The sequence below is a fragment of the Hemibagrus wyckioides genome, linkage group LG01 (genome assembly GCF_019097595.1).
Source record: "Hemibagrus wyckioides isolate EC202008001 linkage group LG01, SWU_Hwy_1.0, whole genome shotgun sequence".
Classification (NCBI taxonomy): Eukaryota; Metazoa; Chordata; class Actinopteri; order Siluriformes; family Bagridae; genus Hemibagrus; species Hemibagrus wyckioides.
The window spans coordinates 17,213,530-17,234,013 of record NC_080710.1 but is presented as its reverse complement, the minus strand read 5'-3'; the positions used below and the strand labels follow the sequence as shown (position 1 = coordinate 17,234,013).

Genomic DNA, 20,484 nt, shown 5'->3' with positions numbered 1-20,484 from the left:
GAGCAATTGGACACCTTAAATAGGAGTCCTGTTCTGCATTTTGATTGGGGGTGATATGTTCATTACAGCAAGCCATAAAGCACCAGAGACATAAGACAAGGGCATTTCCTGATTTATAGGTGTTTTTTTAATGATACATGAATCAATGACAATTACCTTGACAGATAACGCGACAAATATTTATCTAAAAGTAAATATTTTTAAAGGTTTCTCAATACATAATCTACAGGAATTTATTAGTGAATACTAAATAAACCAAGATATTTCTTTTAATCAAAATTAGCATACTTGTCTAGTTTGGTTAAAATTTTATACATGGATTAATTTACCAGAGGCATTCATCTTCTCTTAATGCTGTTTGAATGTTTGTAATCTACCATGTTATAGGGCCATTCATTTTTTACAACAGTAGAGCAGAATTATTCTTCCCCATGTGAAGACGAGACATAAACAGTGCTGGCAGATCCAGTGAGGGGGAAGAAAAGCTGGGCGTATGTTGGTGACAAGCGTCATGCTGTCATCTAGCGCACACTCTGCCTCTGCCCTGGGGAAACACAGGCCACGGTGAGATGTAAGTCCGATTTAATGTGCACTGAAGGTGTACCAGCATCTGGAAATTCATTCATGACAAAGCGCAATTGTTATAGAAAATGTGCATGTCTGAGACTCAGTCTTGCAGGTGGCTTGGTCATTGGGGGTCTGATTGGTGAGGGGGTGATGTTCAGTGTTATTGACTGGGGCACATGGAGCAAGCCCTCCAGGTACATTCTACCCATTCCTTGATCTGATGCCGTGTCATGCCAAATGAGAGCTTCACCAAGAGACTTACTGATGGGATCTGACTGAAGATAAAGTTCAAATTTCCCTTTGAAAAGCATTGAAATTCCCCCTTAATGTGCAAATTAAGGGTGAAGACACTTCACTTTGTTTCATCCAACTTCCCTAGTTTTATACATACATTTTATTTGCTGAAATGATCACAAATGTAATTACTAAAGTCAAATTTGTCAATTTGCTGCATGATGCACAACTGTACCATTACATGCACATCAATGCAGACTAGCTTACTATCTAGTTTGTGTCTCAAGATTTTATCTAGTCTTCAAATCTGTTAAGAAATTGTATATCCGCAAGAAGAAAGAAGGTAGAAAATGTTTTTTCGAGGTGCTCCCTGTGCCTGAGAGAACAACCTATTTGTCCTTGAGAGCATATCCACTGTAGCACTCACTGTGATTTATTGTGTGTTATTGTTGTGCTTTTCAATATTGTTCAATAGCCAGGTGCTGATTACCTTTCTCCACTTCCTTGTCAGGCTGTGGCTTTCTGCCCCGGAGGTCCAGAGGCTTTTTAATTGGTTCTGAGAGGATTTTGCACCCTTTCATCACTGACAAATTTGATCATTTTGAGGGTTGGCTTAGGAAGCGGGAAAAAAGACAGTAATAAATGCTACACTTCTACATCATGCCTTGTAGTCTTAGAGGTGTCTTTAAGAGCTGGCAATCATCATTGATCTTAGTGTTTAGAAAAAGAGATAAAGGAGTGTGGTGAGTTTTACATGATTAATAGAGAATATTTATGAAAATGAAAGATATTTCTTAGGTCAATGCCACGCTTACTTTTGTAAACAGAGGAACATGCATTATATCATTTTAATTGTATATGTAATGTATGTATATGTAAATAACTGCTATAGATCCTTGTTCAATTTTAATTATCTTTCTAAAAATGGTTAAAGCGTAAAAAATATCAAATTCAAAGGCGTGGAATGAAGGAAGAAATTCTGTAGTACGCTTAAAAGAAAACCTTTGCACAATTTTTTGGTCTCCAGCCTCTACAGCTATGTCACTACTCATACAGTATATCTGTTCAGGACACACAGTGTTATATACTGTAGAAGGTTTGGGGATCATCACTTATAAAATATGGCATAAAGTTATTAACTGTGATTATTACATTCAGTACTTGAATTACTTTTTAAAAGGGAAAAATTATTTTGAGGTAATAAGACATTGTAAGACAGAAGTTTTAATAATAGTCTGTAGCTTTAATCATAAAAATGAACTACACAATTTGTGCCACAATCAAATAAATGATGGGCTGGAGTGTTTGCAGACATTGCCCTCTTCAGGCCAGCGCAGGCCACATCAGTCGTAATGTTCAGCACACACAGTGACGCGGCAGGCCAACAGTGTCGATTTGAGGCGTGCTTTATTCTGTATGATGGATGGGTGAGTTGGGCTGACTATATTGCTGTCCTAATAAAAGCTGCCCTTCAATCCACATGGCTGGGAGTGGAGCTAGAAAACGTTGCTACCTTTAAGAGAAAAACTGCCCTATGCGTCAAAAAGAACAATGTTTCTCTGAAGACAGTGCCTCACCTCAGCAGCATTGAGAGCTATATTTGCCCCTACAATTTCTTTTGTGCAAAGGAAAGCTGAAATATCCTCTTGAATTTCATTTTGGATGAGGAAAAAAAAGAGACATAACATGCAAAGAGGCAAATTCTTAAAATACTCAAATTGTTCATTACAGACAACATAGTTTATACACACAGAGACACAATAATGGAGATTATTACATTTCACTGTATGTTTAACATCTTTCATATATATATAGCTTGAAAGGAGACCAGCATCAGTAAACAGTGCAGTTGGCAGAGGATCGCTGTGTGCACAGGAATTCACTGGTGATTTCCTTATAGTCTGGAGCCTCAGTTAGTCCACTCCCTATACAAATAATATAAAAAAAATAATCTTGCTTATATTAAACTGCAATAGTATTCAAATGGTTAATGTTCTGAGCTAGTTACCAGAATATTAATGCTAGGAGTGAAAGAGAATCCTGCTGGACTCTTAAGCAAGACATTAAACCTATAAGTATGTATATATGTAAATGAGCAGATCGTTAAAGTACAGTGTGTAGTAAATTACCTTCTATTAAGTTGTAGAGGTTGCAATAATTAGTGCCATGGTCTGTTACAGCATACCAGGTTTCTGAGACTGACATGGCCTAGGGAGAATGTTAATGCTGTTCACATACAGTGTTGTTCACATGGAATATCTTAAAAAATGATATGTGCAAAGCAAATTCAATGAACTCTTACTGATACGTGGCAATGGGTGAAGAATTGATAAGGAGCCAGTCTGAAATTTATATCTTCCACATATTTCTTCCATGGTGCCATGTGCTTTGCTGCAATGAAGTGGACAGAGGCTGACTGGAGCTGTAATTGTAAAAAGTAATTTTTTATTCATTTATTTATTACAGCTTAATGCTCTTTCAACACACACACACACACACACTCTTTCACCTTGTATAGACACTTTTCTCCACCCAGATCACAACCTTCCATTGTCCTCCACTTTTTAATCTGAGTGACCAAGGCTTCATACACATGACTGCAGGAAAGACCAAAGTACCTGAAACAAAACATTTTTTCAGTATAGTTTATAGAGCAAATTTAAAGCTACATTCCTGGCAATCCCTATGGCTATTATTGTTTTCTCCTAACAGGAATTGCTCAGTTTTTTAAAAACTCAGGTAATTGTAAAATAAATTCCACAGACTGCATCAGGTCCTTAATCCAGTTATTCAAATATGAGGTTATTTATTTCAATTTGTATAACAGCATTCTACATATTTTGTTCAGATAGAGCATATTAGGTCCAAGTAGACATAATGTCTATACCATGTCTATACCTTGTTGTCAAGTTTGGATTCAGTCCTCAGTTCAAGTGACAAGGCAAAAATATGAATTTACTTTAAAAAATATGAATGAACTTAATAAAATTAAAAATAAAATTGTAGTAGTGAATAGTGGGTTGAGTTTACTCCCTCTTTATGAAAGTAAAAATAAAAAAGACAACAGACTATGCTTCAACAGACCCCACATTAAGAACAATTGTACTATAGTACATCCAAGTCAGCATATGGATGTTCGTTATAAAAATATACATAATCTCTCTGGAAAAAGAGTTGACATTTGCCCATTTGAATTCAACTGCTGCCATCAACTGGATGAAAGAGGACATTGCTGAATTCATGCAATGTCCAGACATTTTACAGCTAACACAGAGGCATACTGTCGTTACCTTCCAATAATATTTTTTTTATTTCATTAATCATTCATGCAACATTCTTAAGATGCAAAATGATATACAAGCTTTTTCTTTCTGTAAGACCTCTTTGAGAATAACAAACATGATTGAGTAAATATGTGGCTAAGGTTGCATGTTTGTCCTGTGCCCATGTGGGTTTCCTCCTAAAAACTTGCAGGTAAGTGGACAGGTTATGATAAATTGGCATTAGGTGTATGGCTTCTCATTCAGGGTGTGTTCTTCACTAATGACCAGCATTCCTCAAATAAGCTCTGTATTTACCTCAACCTGAGAAGAGGTTACTGGAAGTGAGAGAGTAAGTGAATTGTACTGAGATGAAATAGACAGTTTTCTGTTTAGCTTGAAGTAGTACATGAAAAGTAAGTTATTGTATAGTATTTAATATGTTCTTCATAAATAACATTGCCATGCTACAATCATTTCCATTTCAAAGGCCAGCAATCTATGTTTTTTAAAACATATTTTTACTCTGCTTATCGAACAATAATTCATTTTTCTGTAAACTTAACTGTAACATTATCTTATATGCATCAAATAGTAGGTGTTACAATCACATCACACTGATCTCACAGCAATGGTTCAGCAACACTTTTATAAGATACTCAGCAAAAAGAGAAACCAAAATAATATTTACCATTCCACTTTGCACTGTGCATGAAGAGGGCCTGAGGAGCACACAGTTAATGATCCTGATGACAGCATGGTCAGCAAGAAACACCTGGTGAAATGCATTATGATTTTTGTGATATCAATCCACAGCTGTTCTGTCTGATGTTCTGGTGAGAAATGATGAGAGTCATTGCAGAATCACAGGACGATCATGTGAGCTGTTCTAAAGGAAACTGACTGAAATTAAATTAGAAGACATTCTTTCTCTCCTTTGAGGAAATCAAACCAAAGGTTCAAACACTGTACAGTCCACTGACTTCAGATACTTCTGAAACTGTGCAAACAGAAAATAAAATCTCTATTTACAGTCATGGAATAAAATACATATCTTGAAAGTCGGTGAACAATTTGGTGTAGCTAATAGTATTTAGGTCATTGTGTGATTTGCAAACTTGCTAACAAATAAAAAAGTATTTATTGATTAAGTGTTCAACCACATTGCTGTAAAACCCCTAAAATGACTCATGGAAATGTTTCTTTGGACTGATTTAACTAAAGCTGAATCAAAATTCATTCATTGTCTATACCCACTTATTCCTAGGAGTCCTAGGGTCACAGGGGTCTGCTGGAGCCTATACCAGTGCACATAGGGCAAAAGGCAGGGGTACACCCTGGACAGGTCACCAGTCCATCACAGGGCCACACATAGACAAACAACCACAAACACTCACTCCTATGGGCAATTTAGAATCACCAATCAACCTAATGTACATGTTCTTGGACTGTGGGAGGAAACTGGAGTACCTGGAGTAAACCCACACAGGCACAGGGAGAACATACAAACTCCACACAGAAAGGCCCCAGCCTGTTTAACCCTGGGATTTGAACCCAGGACCTTCTTGCTGTGAGGCAACAGTGCTAAACACTAAGCCACCGTGCTGCCCTGAATCACTGTAAGATCACTATCCCCACAATGAGAGCATCATGCTGGTTCTTCTTGGCCTCTTGGCCATTTCTGTTCAATGTAATACATACTGTGAAAAGGTGAAAGGGTTCAATATGTATGCAAGCCACTGTATGTAATGACAATAATTCTAGAAGAACATCAGGGTTAGTTCTGTAGTATGTCAATTTTCTGAATTATTATTATTATTATTATTATTTAAATTCCTTTAAGTATAGGCAAAATAATTATTCACATTATTGACCTCAAAGTTGATGTGTTAGAAGCAGGAAAAATGGGCAAGTGTAAGGATTTGAGTGAGTTTGACAAGCTCAAAAAGCTGCTAGACGACCTTGCGTGTGTTTTTATAATGGGCACGGTCTGTGACGTGTGTTAACACGTGGTGGACATTTTAGGAGGCGGGGTTAAATGAATGAGTCTCCGTGTCCGGTAAAGGACGTGCGCTCTGCTCTGTCCGTGTGTGTGTGTGTGTGCATGTGTGTGTGTGTGTGTGTCACAGAGAAAGAGAGAGGAAGAGAGAGAACTAGAGAGTAACAGAGAATTTATTATCTGTTATTTATTTATTATTTATTATATAATTATTCTTTTCCTTTTACGTCTTCATATTCTTTTAGCCACTTTTTCTTGAATGCAGGACACACACAGTTAATATCTACACGGACTCTGTTGTGGACTGCTTGAGAAGTGTGAAGTTTGTGTGCTGAGGTATGGCTCTCTTTTTGACTGTATGACCCACTAAGGCTTCATGTGTTGTCTGTATTAATGTTGCACAATAAGCATGAGTGGAAAACTGCTGTGATCCAGCTGGGTAACATATTCCATAAAATGATTTACCATCAAGATGATCATTGACTTCAAACTCCATCACATTTGAGGTATTGCTTAATTGACAGAAACAGATTAAAAATATTCAAGAGAACCAAATGCTTCATATTTAATGTTGTGTTACAAATAGCAATATAAAAGACAGATTTACAGATTTAGTGATAGTGTTACATACTTCAACATCTTGATTACTAATTCAGGATGAATAAGTTTGCTTAATAAAGGTGCTGAATGTTAAGCCTCTTAACAGCACTTGCTGTGAAAGTCTCCCAAACTCCGAGATTAAATGCCTGGGATATTACAGGGCAGTCACGTGAATGCCAGACTTTGTGTTTGTGCCCTCATGCTTAAAAGACTCATTCTTGGCATGGGAACGAATTGCAGTAAAGCACTAATGCACTTGTGGAGGTTGTGCATAAAGACCTAGCATAACAATGCATTGTGGGTAATTTCGTAGGGTTTTCTTCTGTTTGCACTATTATGGAGAGATGTCCTCATGATGTTGGAGAGGAAACAACATGTCATGATGAAAGCTTTCAGCTGTTTGAAGTGGAACAACAACTACAGCTCACTCAAAAGGCATGGTACCTTACACCATAGTGTGAATAACCCATATAAGACACATACATGTAGCAAACCTTTCTTAGCTACAATGAACTTATCCTGTATGGCATGCTTGCATCCATTAGCTAATATATTACATTGGTTAAAAAGAGTAAGAATTGTATTTATTTATTTATTTATGTTTACAAATGTTGTTTGCACATTACGTAATTTCTGGTGTTTTTCATTTTGAAAATGACATTTACAAAACACTCTCTAAAGAAACTGTAAAACATTTGGTTAAGATCAGAAACGAAAGTTCACCTGCTGCCTTAAAAACGTGAGTCAATATAACTTGAAGATAACTCGCAAGTAGTTAAAAACTTTACGTTTTTTAAAACTTTTGAACATGAGATAAATATTCAAAACACGCCATGAGTCTTGGAGTTAATGAGAAGCAATAAGTTCATGTTTTACTGTGTTTTTAGATATTCCTGGATTTCCGAAAAGAAAGGATTTATGCTTTGTAATTCTTAGATTAAAATTCATTTAGTATCAGGGGTTTTGAAGTCTGTAGGACTGAAGTATGTTTGCTACTTTTCTTGTAATTAAGAAGTTGAAAATAAATGGTGCTATATTGTCATCATACTGACATCAGAGCAGAACGGCATCTTTTCCACCGAATTTTGCCCCAAAATAGCATTTATTTGGTACAGCACCATATCATCTTAGGATCACAGATCTCCATAGTCATAATTAGATTTAAGACACTGATTACAGCTCTTGCTTTCTCTCAGGAGCCCAAGGAGGGAGAGATGGAGGCTGAAGAGATGTTGTCAAGCATGAATCCTCACCCCTTTCTGCCTGCATTTGCATTAGAGGAATTTGAGTTCCCTGTCAGCATTCGCTTACAAGAGATGCCCCTTTTCCCCAAGTGGCACCTCCCTCTGAAGCTCATGGCTGTTTCTCTATCTGTGGCATTTGTGTACACATTCCTCCGGGATGTGCTGCAGCCTTATGTGTCTCAGAGTACAAATGATTTTTACAAGATTCCCATCCTGGTGTTAAATAAAGTTCTACCCTGGACATCGATCACTCTGCTGGCACTTGTCTATCTACCTGGAGGGTTGGCTGCTCTGCTTCAACTACACAGAGGTGAGCCAATGAGCATCAGGGAGGAATCTCCATTATTGCTACAGTTGCAACTACATATTTAAATCTCATTGCCATAAGTAGCAAAGTGAATGTTTTGAAAAGCATGAGTCAAAGTAGAGGAGGACAGATGGTAAATAGAGAACATTAGATGGTACATAAGGGAACCATTTCATAGAGTGTCTTTAGTTTTGCCAGAGTATCCCATTTTTCTCTTTAAGACAGGCCAACACTTTTTAATCAGTCTGCTGAGTTCGTTTCTAACACATGTGCTGATGCTAGCGTGTACATTAGAGACTCTAAGCCTTCTGTCCTGAAAACAAAATCATTTCAATTCTTACTACTGAGTAAGTGGTTCAGGTTCTGGGTCGTTGACCGGAAGATCGGAGTTAAAGCCCCAGCACCCCGAAGCTGCCACTGTTGGGCCCTTGAGCAAGGCACTGCATCAAGGCTAACTCTGCACTCTGACCCCAATCCTACAAGGACTGGGTGTACAAAGAAAGAATTTCACTGTGCAGTAATGTATATGCCACAAAAAAGGCTACTTAACCCAATACTATTCCTGAATTTAAGTAACACTGCACAGCAAAGCTTTATTTAAGCAGCTATTTAGAGTGCTTGGTGAAATATGTTAACAAGCTTATTAATATTACAACATTCAATAGTAAATTTCCACATCTAATTAGGAAGGTTTTTTTTTTGGCTCTTTAGCCATTAAAAACACATTTCTGGTGTTTGAGGTGTTCAGCTCTTTCTGAAGTGAGTCATTAGAGAATAAATGTACTTTGGAGAAATATTGTTTTGTATTGCCAATAGGCACTCATGTTTTGCAGCTTCACACAGAAACACTAGTCATTAGAGAGTTTATATGCACTCTGACGTTAGTGAATCCACCCACTGTTCTCTCACGGACTCATTTGCCACAGTGTGCTCTAAACTACTTTGATATGCGTGTAAAATGTGACTTTATGTGAGAAAACAGACTTGATAGTGCAAAATCTAGTTAGGTGATTTCTTGCTGTTTGTTGCTATGTTTGAAATGAAATGGCTGCCCTCTTAGCCTGTGTCCTGCTGAATCAGGCAGGCTGAATGCGACAGTAAGGTGCAATGTTTACTGCATGTTACACTAAACAAACTGCCTGTGAATAAACCACCACAGCCGAATGGCTTCATTTATACACTTTCCATGAATGTAATAAGGAGGTTTGCTCTGTAATGTCTATAACAGAGCACACTTGTTGACTAGTAAAATACTTTTACTCTTTGTCAGGCACGAAATACAGCTCTTTCCCAGTTTGGCTGGAAAACTGGATGGGTGTGAGGAAACAGTTGGGTCTGCTGGCCTTCCTTCTGGCCTGCCTACATGCCATTTACAGCCTGAGCTACCCAATGAGACGATCATACAGATACAAACTTCTCAACTGGGCCTACCAGCAGGTTAGGAAAGTTTACTTCCTTTTACATGAAAATAACATTGTTAATATTATTGTTGACTAGGGCTAGTGTGTGTAAAGTCACTCAGAGAAAAAAATCTGTCTTAAATGCCAAAAAAACCATAAAATATAAGAAAATTACTTAAAAATTTATTTTTTAATGCTTTGTTTCTTAACCCATTATGCAGCATGTATTAGTAGTTGTAGTGACGTAGTACAGGTAGTAGTAGTAATAGTGATAGTGTAGTAGTAGTGGTATATAAAAAATCACTTTGTCACAATGGAGCCAGCTTGCTCAAATTATTTAAGAAGGATTAACTACAGAGCATGGAAATTTCATAACCCATGGCACTTCTTTTATTCTCCAGCTTCTGTTTATGGTGCCACATAATCTGTCTAAAGAATTCAAATCATTTAAGTCTAAACTTTGTTATAAGTCCAGTGCTCACTTTTATTTAGCCTAATGACATCTATTCTCTAGCACCAAAGTGTGGTTTATGTCATAGGTACAACAGAAAAAGGAGAACTCATGGGTAGAGGATGATGTCTGGAGGATGGAGATCTACATCTCACTGGGAATACTAGGATTGGGAATTCTGGCCTTGGTGGCCATCTCATCCCTGCCTTCTGTTATGAACACTCTAAACTGGAGAGAATTCCAGTGTGTACAGGTAGGTGAGAAACTGAGAATCCAGAAATGGGGTCTGGATTCCACAGCTATGATGGATGCTATAGACACAGTATTCTTTGACTTGTCATTGATGCTTGCTTGATTTTGCTTTGTCTCTCTCCATATTTGTGTAGAGAACACTTGGACATGCAGCCCTGTTTTTGTGCACAGCTCACGCTCTGGTGTATGGCTGGAGGAAGTGGGTGGAGTTGAAGCAGTATGTATGGTACACACCGCCATCATTTATACTGGCCTCCTTCCTCCCAGGTGTGGTGTTATTGCTCAAGGCTGTGCTAGCCATGCCCTGTTTCAACAAGAGATTGGAACGCATTCAACATGGCTGGGAAAGACCCGGACGGAAGAGATTAACAGACAAAGACTCACTCTGACTCACTCTGTCTTAGCGGCATAAAGTAATAAATGTATGTTTCTTGAACGTTGGGTTTTAAGTCCTGATCGTATTTCGAAGTGCTGTTTGTGATTGTGATTTGTATGATTTGTGTATAAACAAATATGAGCTCTCTTTTATAATTATTTTACCATAGTTATTAATTGGAGAATAATATAGTACAATTATGTATATTGTTAATAAATGTATTGTTCTGTATAACAGGAAGAAGGAAAGAACTGTTTTGTAACTGAAACTTGATTCTCTGTCATGACTTCCTCATCATATCACAAACAGATTCAGATACCAAACATACCAAGTATCTTGCAATCCTTTTGGCCATATTTCTTAGCTGCTTTGTTAGGTTTATTGTGCCTCTTTGTTAGGTCACTCTTGAGAACTGTGTGTAAAATGTACTAAGTGGGTGAACACAAAGCTATGCACTGCAGCAATGTCTTATTATACACTACTGTACTAAATAGCAGGTTATAATAGTATGACAGCCATGGTGACATTTGCCAGCCTGCTAATTTGACCATCTATATCAATACTTAGAGCTTGTATGTGAATGCAACCATTGTTTGGAGATCTACATTTACATTTGCTGCTTATTAAATTCCTCATAAAGTATGATGATGAAGACTACGGCTGTGAAGCTGAAATTCTACCAAGGCCTCTTCCGCATTTTTGTGATATTTTAAATGGTCATAAACGAAGGCTATTAGGCCATAGGATATTTCTCAAAAAAAAGAACTCATAATAGAAAATATTCTGGATGCACATTATGTGATAAAAACCATTAAACTGTTTAAGTTTATGAAAAAGTTTAAGTTTAATGTAGGGGTTGCATACACTAGTTAAACAGACTAGTATCATCACTAATTAAAAGTGTGATTTTGACAAGTCAGAGTGGATGAAAAAGAGTGAGTGTGTGTTTGATTGTGACCTCTGATGGGCTCTCACCCTGTCCAGTCCCCCGAGTCCACTGTGACCCACTGTGCGGTTCGGATGGAATGAAACGAGGCAGGAAGCCCACAGCTGAGACTGACACATGCTCTAAACTGTCTTTCCTTTACTCATATTCTGAATGAAATGAACCCTTCTCTTCTCATTACTTTGTTCAGATGAAGTGAGGCACCACAGATTTTTAGGTTTTATTGTCAGTGTTTTCATCTTTATATTTCATTTGAAAGAATCATCTTATGTTTTAATAAAACTATTTTATTTAACACGTTTTGGTGTTCTGGACTCAAAATGACAAGTGCTTTATTATTATTATTATTATTATTATTATTATTATTATTTTGTTGTTAGGTTGTAGTGGTGCCCTGGTATGTGGGCGCTGATTGGTGGAGGTTAGCTCGCCGTGAGACCAAACGGTGACCAATCACATCACAGAGGGCGGGGCGAGCGGCGACAGTGAAGACGTCTCCTGCTATTCCAGTCACGGAGGATCCATGAGGGATAACGATAACATCAGTGTTTCAGATCAAGGTTAGCCGGAATAGTTTTGTCATGGTAAAGCCTAAATGTGCGGCCGTACTGTGTTAAATACATGATTATAATGATAATAACAATAATAAAACAGTGATTTGTGCTAGTGCAGCGTTACCGGGTGACATTGCAGGGCTCTGGCAGGTCACAGCTGCGCAGTCCTACCGTCTGATCAGATAGGAACAGCGCGGTGTTTTCATCCACACACCAGTCATGGCGATATTTTTCTGATTTATTAGAAGTACTCAGCCATGTACCAGGAGCGTCTGAACTACACGGTTATAACGTAATGAAAAGCGGAATTGTGTTTATTATGACACTGAGACCTGTAAGGACCTGTAGAGCTCATGACAGTCTAACATGCTGTATCTTCATCATTCTCATACTGACTGTCGTGTATCAGGTCACGTCTCTAACACATTTAGCTAAATATCGAAGATTATATATGGGTTCGAATTCAAATGCACTAAAAATAAAACTAGCACTAACTCCTGATCTATATCATTACTGATTATTACGTTTTATTAGAGCTCAGTAACTGATATTGTCTTGAGTCTCTTGGTGAACACGTTTCTAATGGAATAAATCATATGTAACATAATAATAATGTAACGTTCATATAAGATGTATTTACATTGTAAGTGATGTGTATCTGGTTAAATTAACACGAAACATTATTGTCCTACTTAGAAAGGTGGTTTGATCAACATCGAGAGCTCCACATCTGAAAATGGACTCCATCTCACTGATGGGCAGCAGTCCTGCCATCAAAGCCTCCTTCCTTCCTAATGGAGTGAAGAACGGGCCCAGAGAAGGCTCCAGCAAGCCTTCAGTGGCCATCATCGGCTCTGGGGATTTCTCCAAGTGTTTGGCCATCCGTCTGTTGCGTAGTGGCTTCCATGTGGTGGTGGGCAGTCGACAGCCCAAGCGGGCGGCTGAGTTTTTTCCTCATGTGGTAGATGTGACCCATCACGAGGACGCAGTAGGCAAAGCATCCATCATTTTCCTGGCTATCCGCAGAGAGCACTACTCTTCTCTCTGGGACATCAAGCACCTGTTAGTTGGCAAAACCTTGGTGGATGTCAGCAATAACAGGAGGTTGAACCAGTATCCAGAATCCAATGCAGAGTACCTCGCTTCCTTATTCCCAGAATCTGATGTGGTGAAAGGGTTTAATGTCATCTCGGCATGGGCTATGCAGTCAGGCCCTAAAGATGCTAGTCGACAGGTAGGACATTCAGTCAATCCAACAATATCACCATTTGTAATGTAAGGAATAAAACATGATGGGGCTTGCTGGTATAGGAAAATAAGCAGTGACATTGGTGGCATGATGTTTACCATCCTGAAGGTGATTGTGTTTTAATGACATGTTGTCCCACATCATGTTTTATGTGGCTTATGCCAGAGTAATATTGCAGTCTTTTCTACTTTTTTGTTATTTATAGTTGTATTTAATGTTGTGGAATGTGAAACAAATCAATCTCTTAATTAATAACAGTTATAATCAGTTGTCCCTCCTTTTTGTTAATCTCTGCTCAAGGTAACAAGATCAAAAAGAGGAGCTTATCATGTTACTGAAAAGTCAGGAAGTCCTCTGCCTTCTAGCCTCTCCTGTGTCAGAATACTTAATCACTGTACTGAAAGCTCTGAGACTTGAAACTCCATAAAATAAGCGTTTCTTTAAAGAAAGCTTCAACAGATCAACGATTACACATTGTTGTTATTCTTTGGTTAATAAGACATTCAATTTACATACCCTTATAAACGAGTCATTACTATAGAAGCAGTAAAACATGAATATAATATATTTGATTCAAATCTCAATCCCTCAGCAACAATTCATATAGTAGGGGCAGCAGTTTGACAGCTAATTAAAGACATATGGTGCCAATACATAGTATAATATGACATGTTTGAAAGATTTGAATAAATATGTTTGTATAAGTAACATGTACTGATCAGTAAAACTGCTTGAGAGTTACAGAGCATAGACTTTTTACGATCCCCTGCCCTGAAGTAATTGACAGTAACATTGGAGACTAATGATGGTTATTTTATTTGCTTGTGCCATTCTGCTGAGTGATGACGTGTCACATCATGGCATCATGGCAGGATCAGATGGCGGTATAGTCATATATAGGATATAGAGTCAGCACCAGCCATGTTGACAGCAGTACAACAGCAGAGCTAACAGACTGCACTGTTTCAGTGTGGGTTTCAATATTACATTACATATTATGTTTTATTACACCCCCATGTTTTTTTTTTAATTATAGGCATTAATGAAGGCACTGATTCAGTTCCTGTTACTCAAATCATACTGACCAACATGAACAGATCCAAGGAGATATTTGCTTCCTCTTGCAGCATGATTGCATCAGGAATAGGGTCAGGAGGTTCTGGGAATAATAAAGTTTCCTATAATAGTGTAGATAGCAGGCTTCCACATTAAAGGATTTATTCTGGCCCTGCTTCAGAAACAGTTATTTTTATACAGAGGGGTTTTCAGAGAATACACTGTAAAAAGGGTTTGCAAAGATTCTTAAATGTCTTAAAATGCTTGTGCCTCATTTCGACTGAAAAACGTTCAAGCCATTACCAGTGCCAAATAAAGTCAAATCACTAGCTGTGAAGCACACTGGAAGGTGACATATGACTTCAGAAAGTATTAGATGATTTCTTGCTGACTAATATTACACTGTTATACCTAGCTGTCAGTCCAGCATTAACAGTTGCTCAGATTCTTATGCTTGCCCTTTTTTCTTGCTTCTAACACAACAACTTTAAGAACTGACTGCCTAATATATCCCATCTCCTGACGGGTGCCAGCGTACTGAGATGAATGTCAGTCAGTGGTTTGAATATGATGACTGATCTGTGTATTATATAAATAGGTATTGTGTACTATAATATAATATGCTGTATTCACACTATCCATTGTATACTACTGTCACTATACTTTTCCCAACCACTTTGGAGCTACAATATCAATGTAAATGGGGTTTTTTGTCATTGTTCAGCACCCAACAGGAAACAATTTTCTGTGCACCTGTCTTCTATCTTCTGTCTCCTTGCTTTCTTTTTATCAGTGTGAGAAAGATGCTAAATCAATCTATTTTTAAATGATTCTCATACATAATTTTAGAATCCAGTGAATGAAATGTAGTGAAATGAAAGGAATACACACCTGATCATTTGTTTATGTTTTATTCCACGCTGCAGGTGTACATCTGCAGTAACTCAGTGGAAGCGAGGCAGCAGGTCATCGAGTTGGCCCGGCAGCTCAGTTTCATTCCTGTGGACATGGGCACGCTTTCCTTGGCAAAGGAAATAGAGAACATGCCGTTGCGGCTGTTTTCAGACTGGAAAGGTCCCGTTCTGACTGCTGTCGCCATTTCCATCTTCTTCTTTGCCTACTCATTCATTCGGGACATCATTCATCCATATGTGAAGAATAGGCAAAGCTTTTTTTATAAGATCCCGCTGGAGATTGTGAACAGGACACTTCCAGTGGTGGCTATAACCCTGCTGTCGCTGGTGTATTTAGCGGGTCAGCTCGCTGCTGCACACCAGATCTTCTATGGCACCAAGTTCCGGCGCTTTCCCCGCTGGCTGCAGGGATGGTTACAGAGCCGCAAGCAGCTGGGCTTGCTCAGCTTTTTCTTCGCCTGCATTCATGTGCTCTACAGCCTCTGCATGCCCATGAGGAGGTCTGAGAGATATCTGTTGCTCAATATGGCCTACCAGCAGGTTTGTTTACTTTTCATTTGTGTCTATAGGAAAAATGCAAATCAGTTTTCACCAAGTTTACTTTCCTGCTGCAGCACAACACACTAAAATAATAATGTTATAAAAATGTAAGTTATAAAGTCAAGCCATATATGATGCATGTGTCTTCAGATATTTTTTCTGTATATTTTTAGCTTTAGTCTTTTTGTAAATGACCTCCTTAATAATAGGAATTATTAATAAAATTAATTTGGCGGCCTCCTGGTGGTCCAGCGGCAGGAACCCACACTCTCATTGCCGCTGCCCGGGTTTGATTCACAGGCAGGGTGCCAACCCAGCCACTGAAGAGTTAACTCTCAGTGGCAGTCCCAAGCCCGTATAAAAAAATGGGAGGGTTGCGACAGGAAGGGCATCCGGGGTAAAACCTGTGCCAAATCATGCGGATCAAATGATGTGCTACAAACGAGTGCCAATACTTCTGGAGCTGACTGTACATGTACATTCTAATAGATTAGATAAAGTGTGAGGGTGTGTACACTTTGTTTCATTCTGTTCAGGTCCATGCCAACATAGAAAACTCATGGAATGAGGAGGAGGTGTGGAGAGTGGAGATGTACGTGTCTTTCGGTATTATGAGCCTGGGCCTTCTCTCCCTTTTGGCCGTCACATCCATTCCGTCAGTAAACAGCACCCTCAACTGGCGAGAGTTCAGCTTCATCCAGGTTAGAGACACTGTACCTTTACTGTGAGTGAAAACAAATACTGTTAGGTATTTTTTAATTCATACATAGCCTGATGAGTGTTTTTTGAGTACTGATGGTTAATTCTTTTGATTCCCTTATAAGTAATATATATAACGTACCATGATCTTAGTGATCATAACAATCTAATTATATGACACTATGAATCTATGCAACAAAAATGAATATGATGTTAGACTTTTGTCACAGAACCAGTTACATTTGACACACTAAATGTAGTGCTTTATGTACAAGGCTGTTCATTTACACCAGAACAGTCTGAAAATAAACAGATTTACATTTGTGAGTCTCAGAACTACATGACTTTTCAGCTTACTCACAACTACTGAACCTATGAAAGTTACTAAATATTATGCTTTAATAAGAATACAAGTATAATGAGTTAAATGATTCATTTTTCCATTCAGTTTTGGTATGACCCAACACTTTTACCAGTATTTTATATTAAAACCACCCCCTTACGTGTATTTAATGTTACTAAATCATCCATCAAAACATATTATCATTGCAGCATTTACATATTTTTGCTAGCAATGTTTAAATGGAGAAACTGAGTCTCTTGTTTTGCTGTTACAGTCCACACTTGGCTATATTGCCCTGCTGATCGCCACGTTCCACGCACTGCTGTTTGGCTGGAAGCGGGCATTTGAAGAGGAGTCGTATCGTTTCTACATGCCGCCCACCTTTGTAGTAGCCGTGGCTCTGCCTGTCACAGTGATTGTGGGTAAAGCTGTGCTAATGATGCCTTGCGTGGCCTGGAGGCTGAAGAGAATCCGCAGAGGCTGTGATGACAGTCAGCATCATGCTGATCGTGAGAGACCTGCGGCCCATGTTTCCCCAGAGAGAGTCACCATCATGTAGCTGTGTCTGTACTTCTATAATAGCTCAGCAATAGCTCAGCCTCCTTCCTACCGTGCAGTGCCCAGATGTCTTATGTGTCCCTGCTCTGATCAATAGAAGCAACGGTTCGCTTTTTTTTTTCATGCGTCCCTCGATCTATTAGTTGATCTTTGTTCACGTTGTATTTTTGAGAGTCACATGATTGGCGCATGAAATGAATTTGGAGTCACACTGGCTAGGCATGTGACTGGGTCTCCATATGATTGAGCCTGTGGCTAAAATGAAATGCTCCATTTAGGCCATGTGCTTTAGCCATATGCTGTGGTAACATTCCGTATATAGGAAAATAATCAGTGTTCTCTTATTCCTTTTATTTGACTGCAATGTGCCAAAGCTTTTTATTATTATGAATGAATGGGACAGAATATTTATATCCATTTAACATCTACAAAACATTAAGTTCCTGTTATCACTTATGTTTTAGCAGCTTTAATCAGCTGTTCCTTCACAAAAATACAGCTTATTACCAAGAAACATATCCTCTGTCCTTAGACTTTCCTGTGGTGGAAAGTGCTGACAAAGGAATCTCCTTCCATAAATGTGACAAAACACACAGTCATTTGCAGTATGTGGCAGATACCCTTACATTTATCTCATTTATACAATTGAGGGTTAAGCGCCTTTAAGGCCTTGCAGTGCTGGAATTTGAACTCACAATTTTCTAGTTAGTAGTCCAGAATCTTTACCACTGAGCTACCGCTGCCCCAAATATAAAAAAATTACTGAATATCAAAAATTATAATCTCTATATATTATTAAGCTTATGACATGGAGTGCCTACCATACAAGTCTCTGTGAATTAGTTGTTACTATAGAAACAATAAATCATTAGAACAAGTGCAATAATATAACTGTTATTTGCCTTACTATGAAACTGTTATAAAATTAATTATTATTAATCAACACTTTCTGACTGAACAGCGGCGCTGTAGTGTACCGTACATTACTTGTTTTTTCACAATACAGTGACTCAGATGTTAGTCAGTTTCAGGTTTATTCATGTTCCTGGGCAGGTAGTGTGCAGGTTCTCACAGTGGTTCTCAAGCATAATCAATCTGCAGAACAGATTTCTACAGTTTTATGTTTGTTACTAAAAGGTCCATGTGCTGTTGTTTGTGAAAAATGTATAAAAAGGGTAAAATATCAGTGCACAATGCTGTGACATCTGTGCTGTAATGGTCACTAAATTTGTATTTTAGCAGCAGCACTGAGGTACACTAATCAACTGATTAACCAGGATTCATTATAATTCATTTCAAGGATACTAGATAATAGCCCTTGCTTCATAACTCTGATGTAGGATACTACCAACGTCTGTTCACTGCATTTATCTAACGGAACCAAATGACTGAAAAAAACATGCATTTTTTAAAATGAAATGTAATTAAGTATATAATGTGGATTATTTAATCCAGTAGTAAAGTTTGATGGTGTCACTATGGTTATCTGGTCTGTGTTGTTACTGTACATGTGCAGCAGATGGTGCACTTGCTTCAAATTAAACATGACCACAAAATTCTGGTTCACTGAACATCCAGGGTCAGGAGCTCTTTCACAAGTAATCAGGATAAGTATTCTGTGGCAGTCACTGTATAAGCAGTTGTCATCATATAGCAAATAAATAAGATAGTAAATAAATAAAGTTGCCACAAAGTTGTACGCAATTATCAAGAATGTCTTTTTATACTTTCCCTTTCCTTCACTACAGGGCCCAAGTTTATTCAATCATGCCAAAAGCCCATGTGAGCAAAGTAAGGTTAAGAGATGTCTTGTGAAGAACTTAGATGAAAATAGATGAAATAGATGAAAATCTTTGCGATTGACTGGAAGAGTGACTAAACCCCAGACCTCTTCACCTGACATCAGTGCCTGAGCTCACTAATGCTCATGTGGTTGAATGAGCAAATGGCCACAGACATGCTCCAGAATCGAGTGGAAAACCTTCCCAGAAGGTTATTATAACAGCAAAGAGTGATGAAAACTGGAATGAAATGTTCAACAAGCACATTGTTGTGAGTATGATGATCAGGTGTCCACATACTTTTGGCATGTGGGCATGTGCTAATTCTGAAAAGGCTTGATTGACAGCCATCTGTCCAAGAATTACAGCCCTCTGTACAACTCATGCCAAAGAGTGGGAAGAAAAACAGCAGCAGCAGCACCATTTCAAGTGAAATGTTTTATTTCCATTTTGTAATACACATGTGATTTAAGAAGAAATATTTAATCTCTGCTAATATTTGTATGAATTTGTTAATGTTCTATCTTTCAGCCAGTAGAGAGAGCATGGTTCAGTCGGTGCAGGGATTTGCCCCTGTGATCATATTTGTTCAAAGGAATTGAAGGCTTTAAGCTTATTTATTAGACAGAAAGTAGCCTATGTGGTATGTGTCCTGGTTCAGCTAATGAATTTTCTGTGCAGTTGAATGCAAATGTTTGATTTAATGGATGCAGCAATTACGGAGACCAATGCTGTTACGAGATACTGTATACTGATATAAAACTTCTCTTCATTTTATGATGAAATTAAGTTCAAGATCATAAACTTTCTCAGAAACCAGTGCAGAGGTGCCTGGTGAAAGTGAGACATCAGAGATGTTATGCACAAATTGAACTGCTCTCTCCTCTGCATGTGTCTCTGCTTCCTCTAGCATTAAGCAGTTAATTGCTCTACATATCGCAGTGACTCAGGGCCAAAGAGCTTGTCACAGGGCAGAGAAGGGAGCAGTTACCATGGCTACAAATATGCTTCTTGTCACTGCTGAGAGACAGAGATATTAGTCTTAATTAATGTTAATGATCAACAAACAAGGAGAAATGATCAGCCTGTTATCCTCTGCCACAGGTTTCCACATCAGGGAATAATGACGGAGCAATAAAACTCATGCCATCTTT

General features: G+C 38.3%; 3 protein-coding genes across 4 annotated transcripts; 2 read left to right on the top strand and 1 right to left on the bottom strand.

Annotated features, from left to right (window-relative positions):
- Positions 1 to 2,003: 2,003 nt before the first annotated feature.
- Positions 2,004 to 5,049, bottom strand: LOC131357685 (uncharacterized). The gene is made up of 5 exons (XM_058396877.1): positions 4,753 to 5,049; positions 3,311 to 3,419; positions 3,104 to 3,223; positions 2,931 to 3,009; positions 2,004 to 2,726 (listed from the first exon to the last, which is right to left on the bottom strand). Exons 1-5 carry the CDS (start codon positions 4,848 to 4,850, stop codon positions 2,635 to 2,637), a joined length of 498 nt encoding a protein of 165 aa, XP_058252860.1. The 5' UTR covers positions 4,851 to 5,049; the 3' UTR covers positions 2,004 to 2,634.
- Positions 5,050 to 6,118: 1,069 nt separating this feature from the next.
- Positions 6,119 to 11,894, top strand: LOC131368065 (metalloreductase STEAP1-like). 2 transcript variants are annotated; one of them, XM_058413947.1, is made up of 7 exons: positions 6,119 to 6,221; positions 6,326 to 6,396; positions 6,974 to 7,095; positions 7,857 to 8,214; positions 9,482 to 9,648; positions 10,151 to 10,315; positions 10,449 to 11,894. In XM_058413947.1, exons 3-7 carry the CDS (start codon positions 6,997 to 6,999, stop codon positions 10,701 to 10,703), a joined length of 1,044 nt encoding a protein of 347 aa, XP_058269930.1. In that variant the 5' UTR covers positions 6,119 to 6,221; positions 6,326 to 6,396; positions 6,974 to 6,996; the 3' UTR covers positions 10,704 to 11,894. The 2 variants fall into 2 exon arrangements, with proteins under 2 accessions (XP_058269930.1, XP_058270018.1); XM_058414035.1 differs by lacking the exon at positions 6,974 to 7,095 and having other exon boundaries at positions 6,124 to 6,221.
- A 208-nt stretch (positions 11,895 to 12,102) lies between these two features.
- LOC131361464 (metalloreductase STEAP2-like) lies at positions 12,103 to 19,248 on the top strand. Its single transcript, XM_058402553.1, has 5 exons — positions 12,103 to 12,196; positions 12,887 to 13,424; positions 15,422 to 15,949; positions 16,486 to 16,650; positions 17,266 to 19,248. The coding sequence occupies exons 2-5, from the start codon at positions 12,927 to 12,929 to the stop codon at positions 17,548 to 17,550; spliced, it is 1,476 nt and encodes a 491-aa protein (XP_058258536.1). The 5' UTR covers positions 12,103 to 12,196; positions 12,887 to 12,926; the 3' UTR covers positions 17,551 to 19,248.
- Positions 19,249 to 20,484: the final 1,236 nt, after the last annotated feature.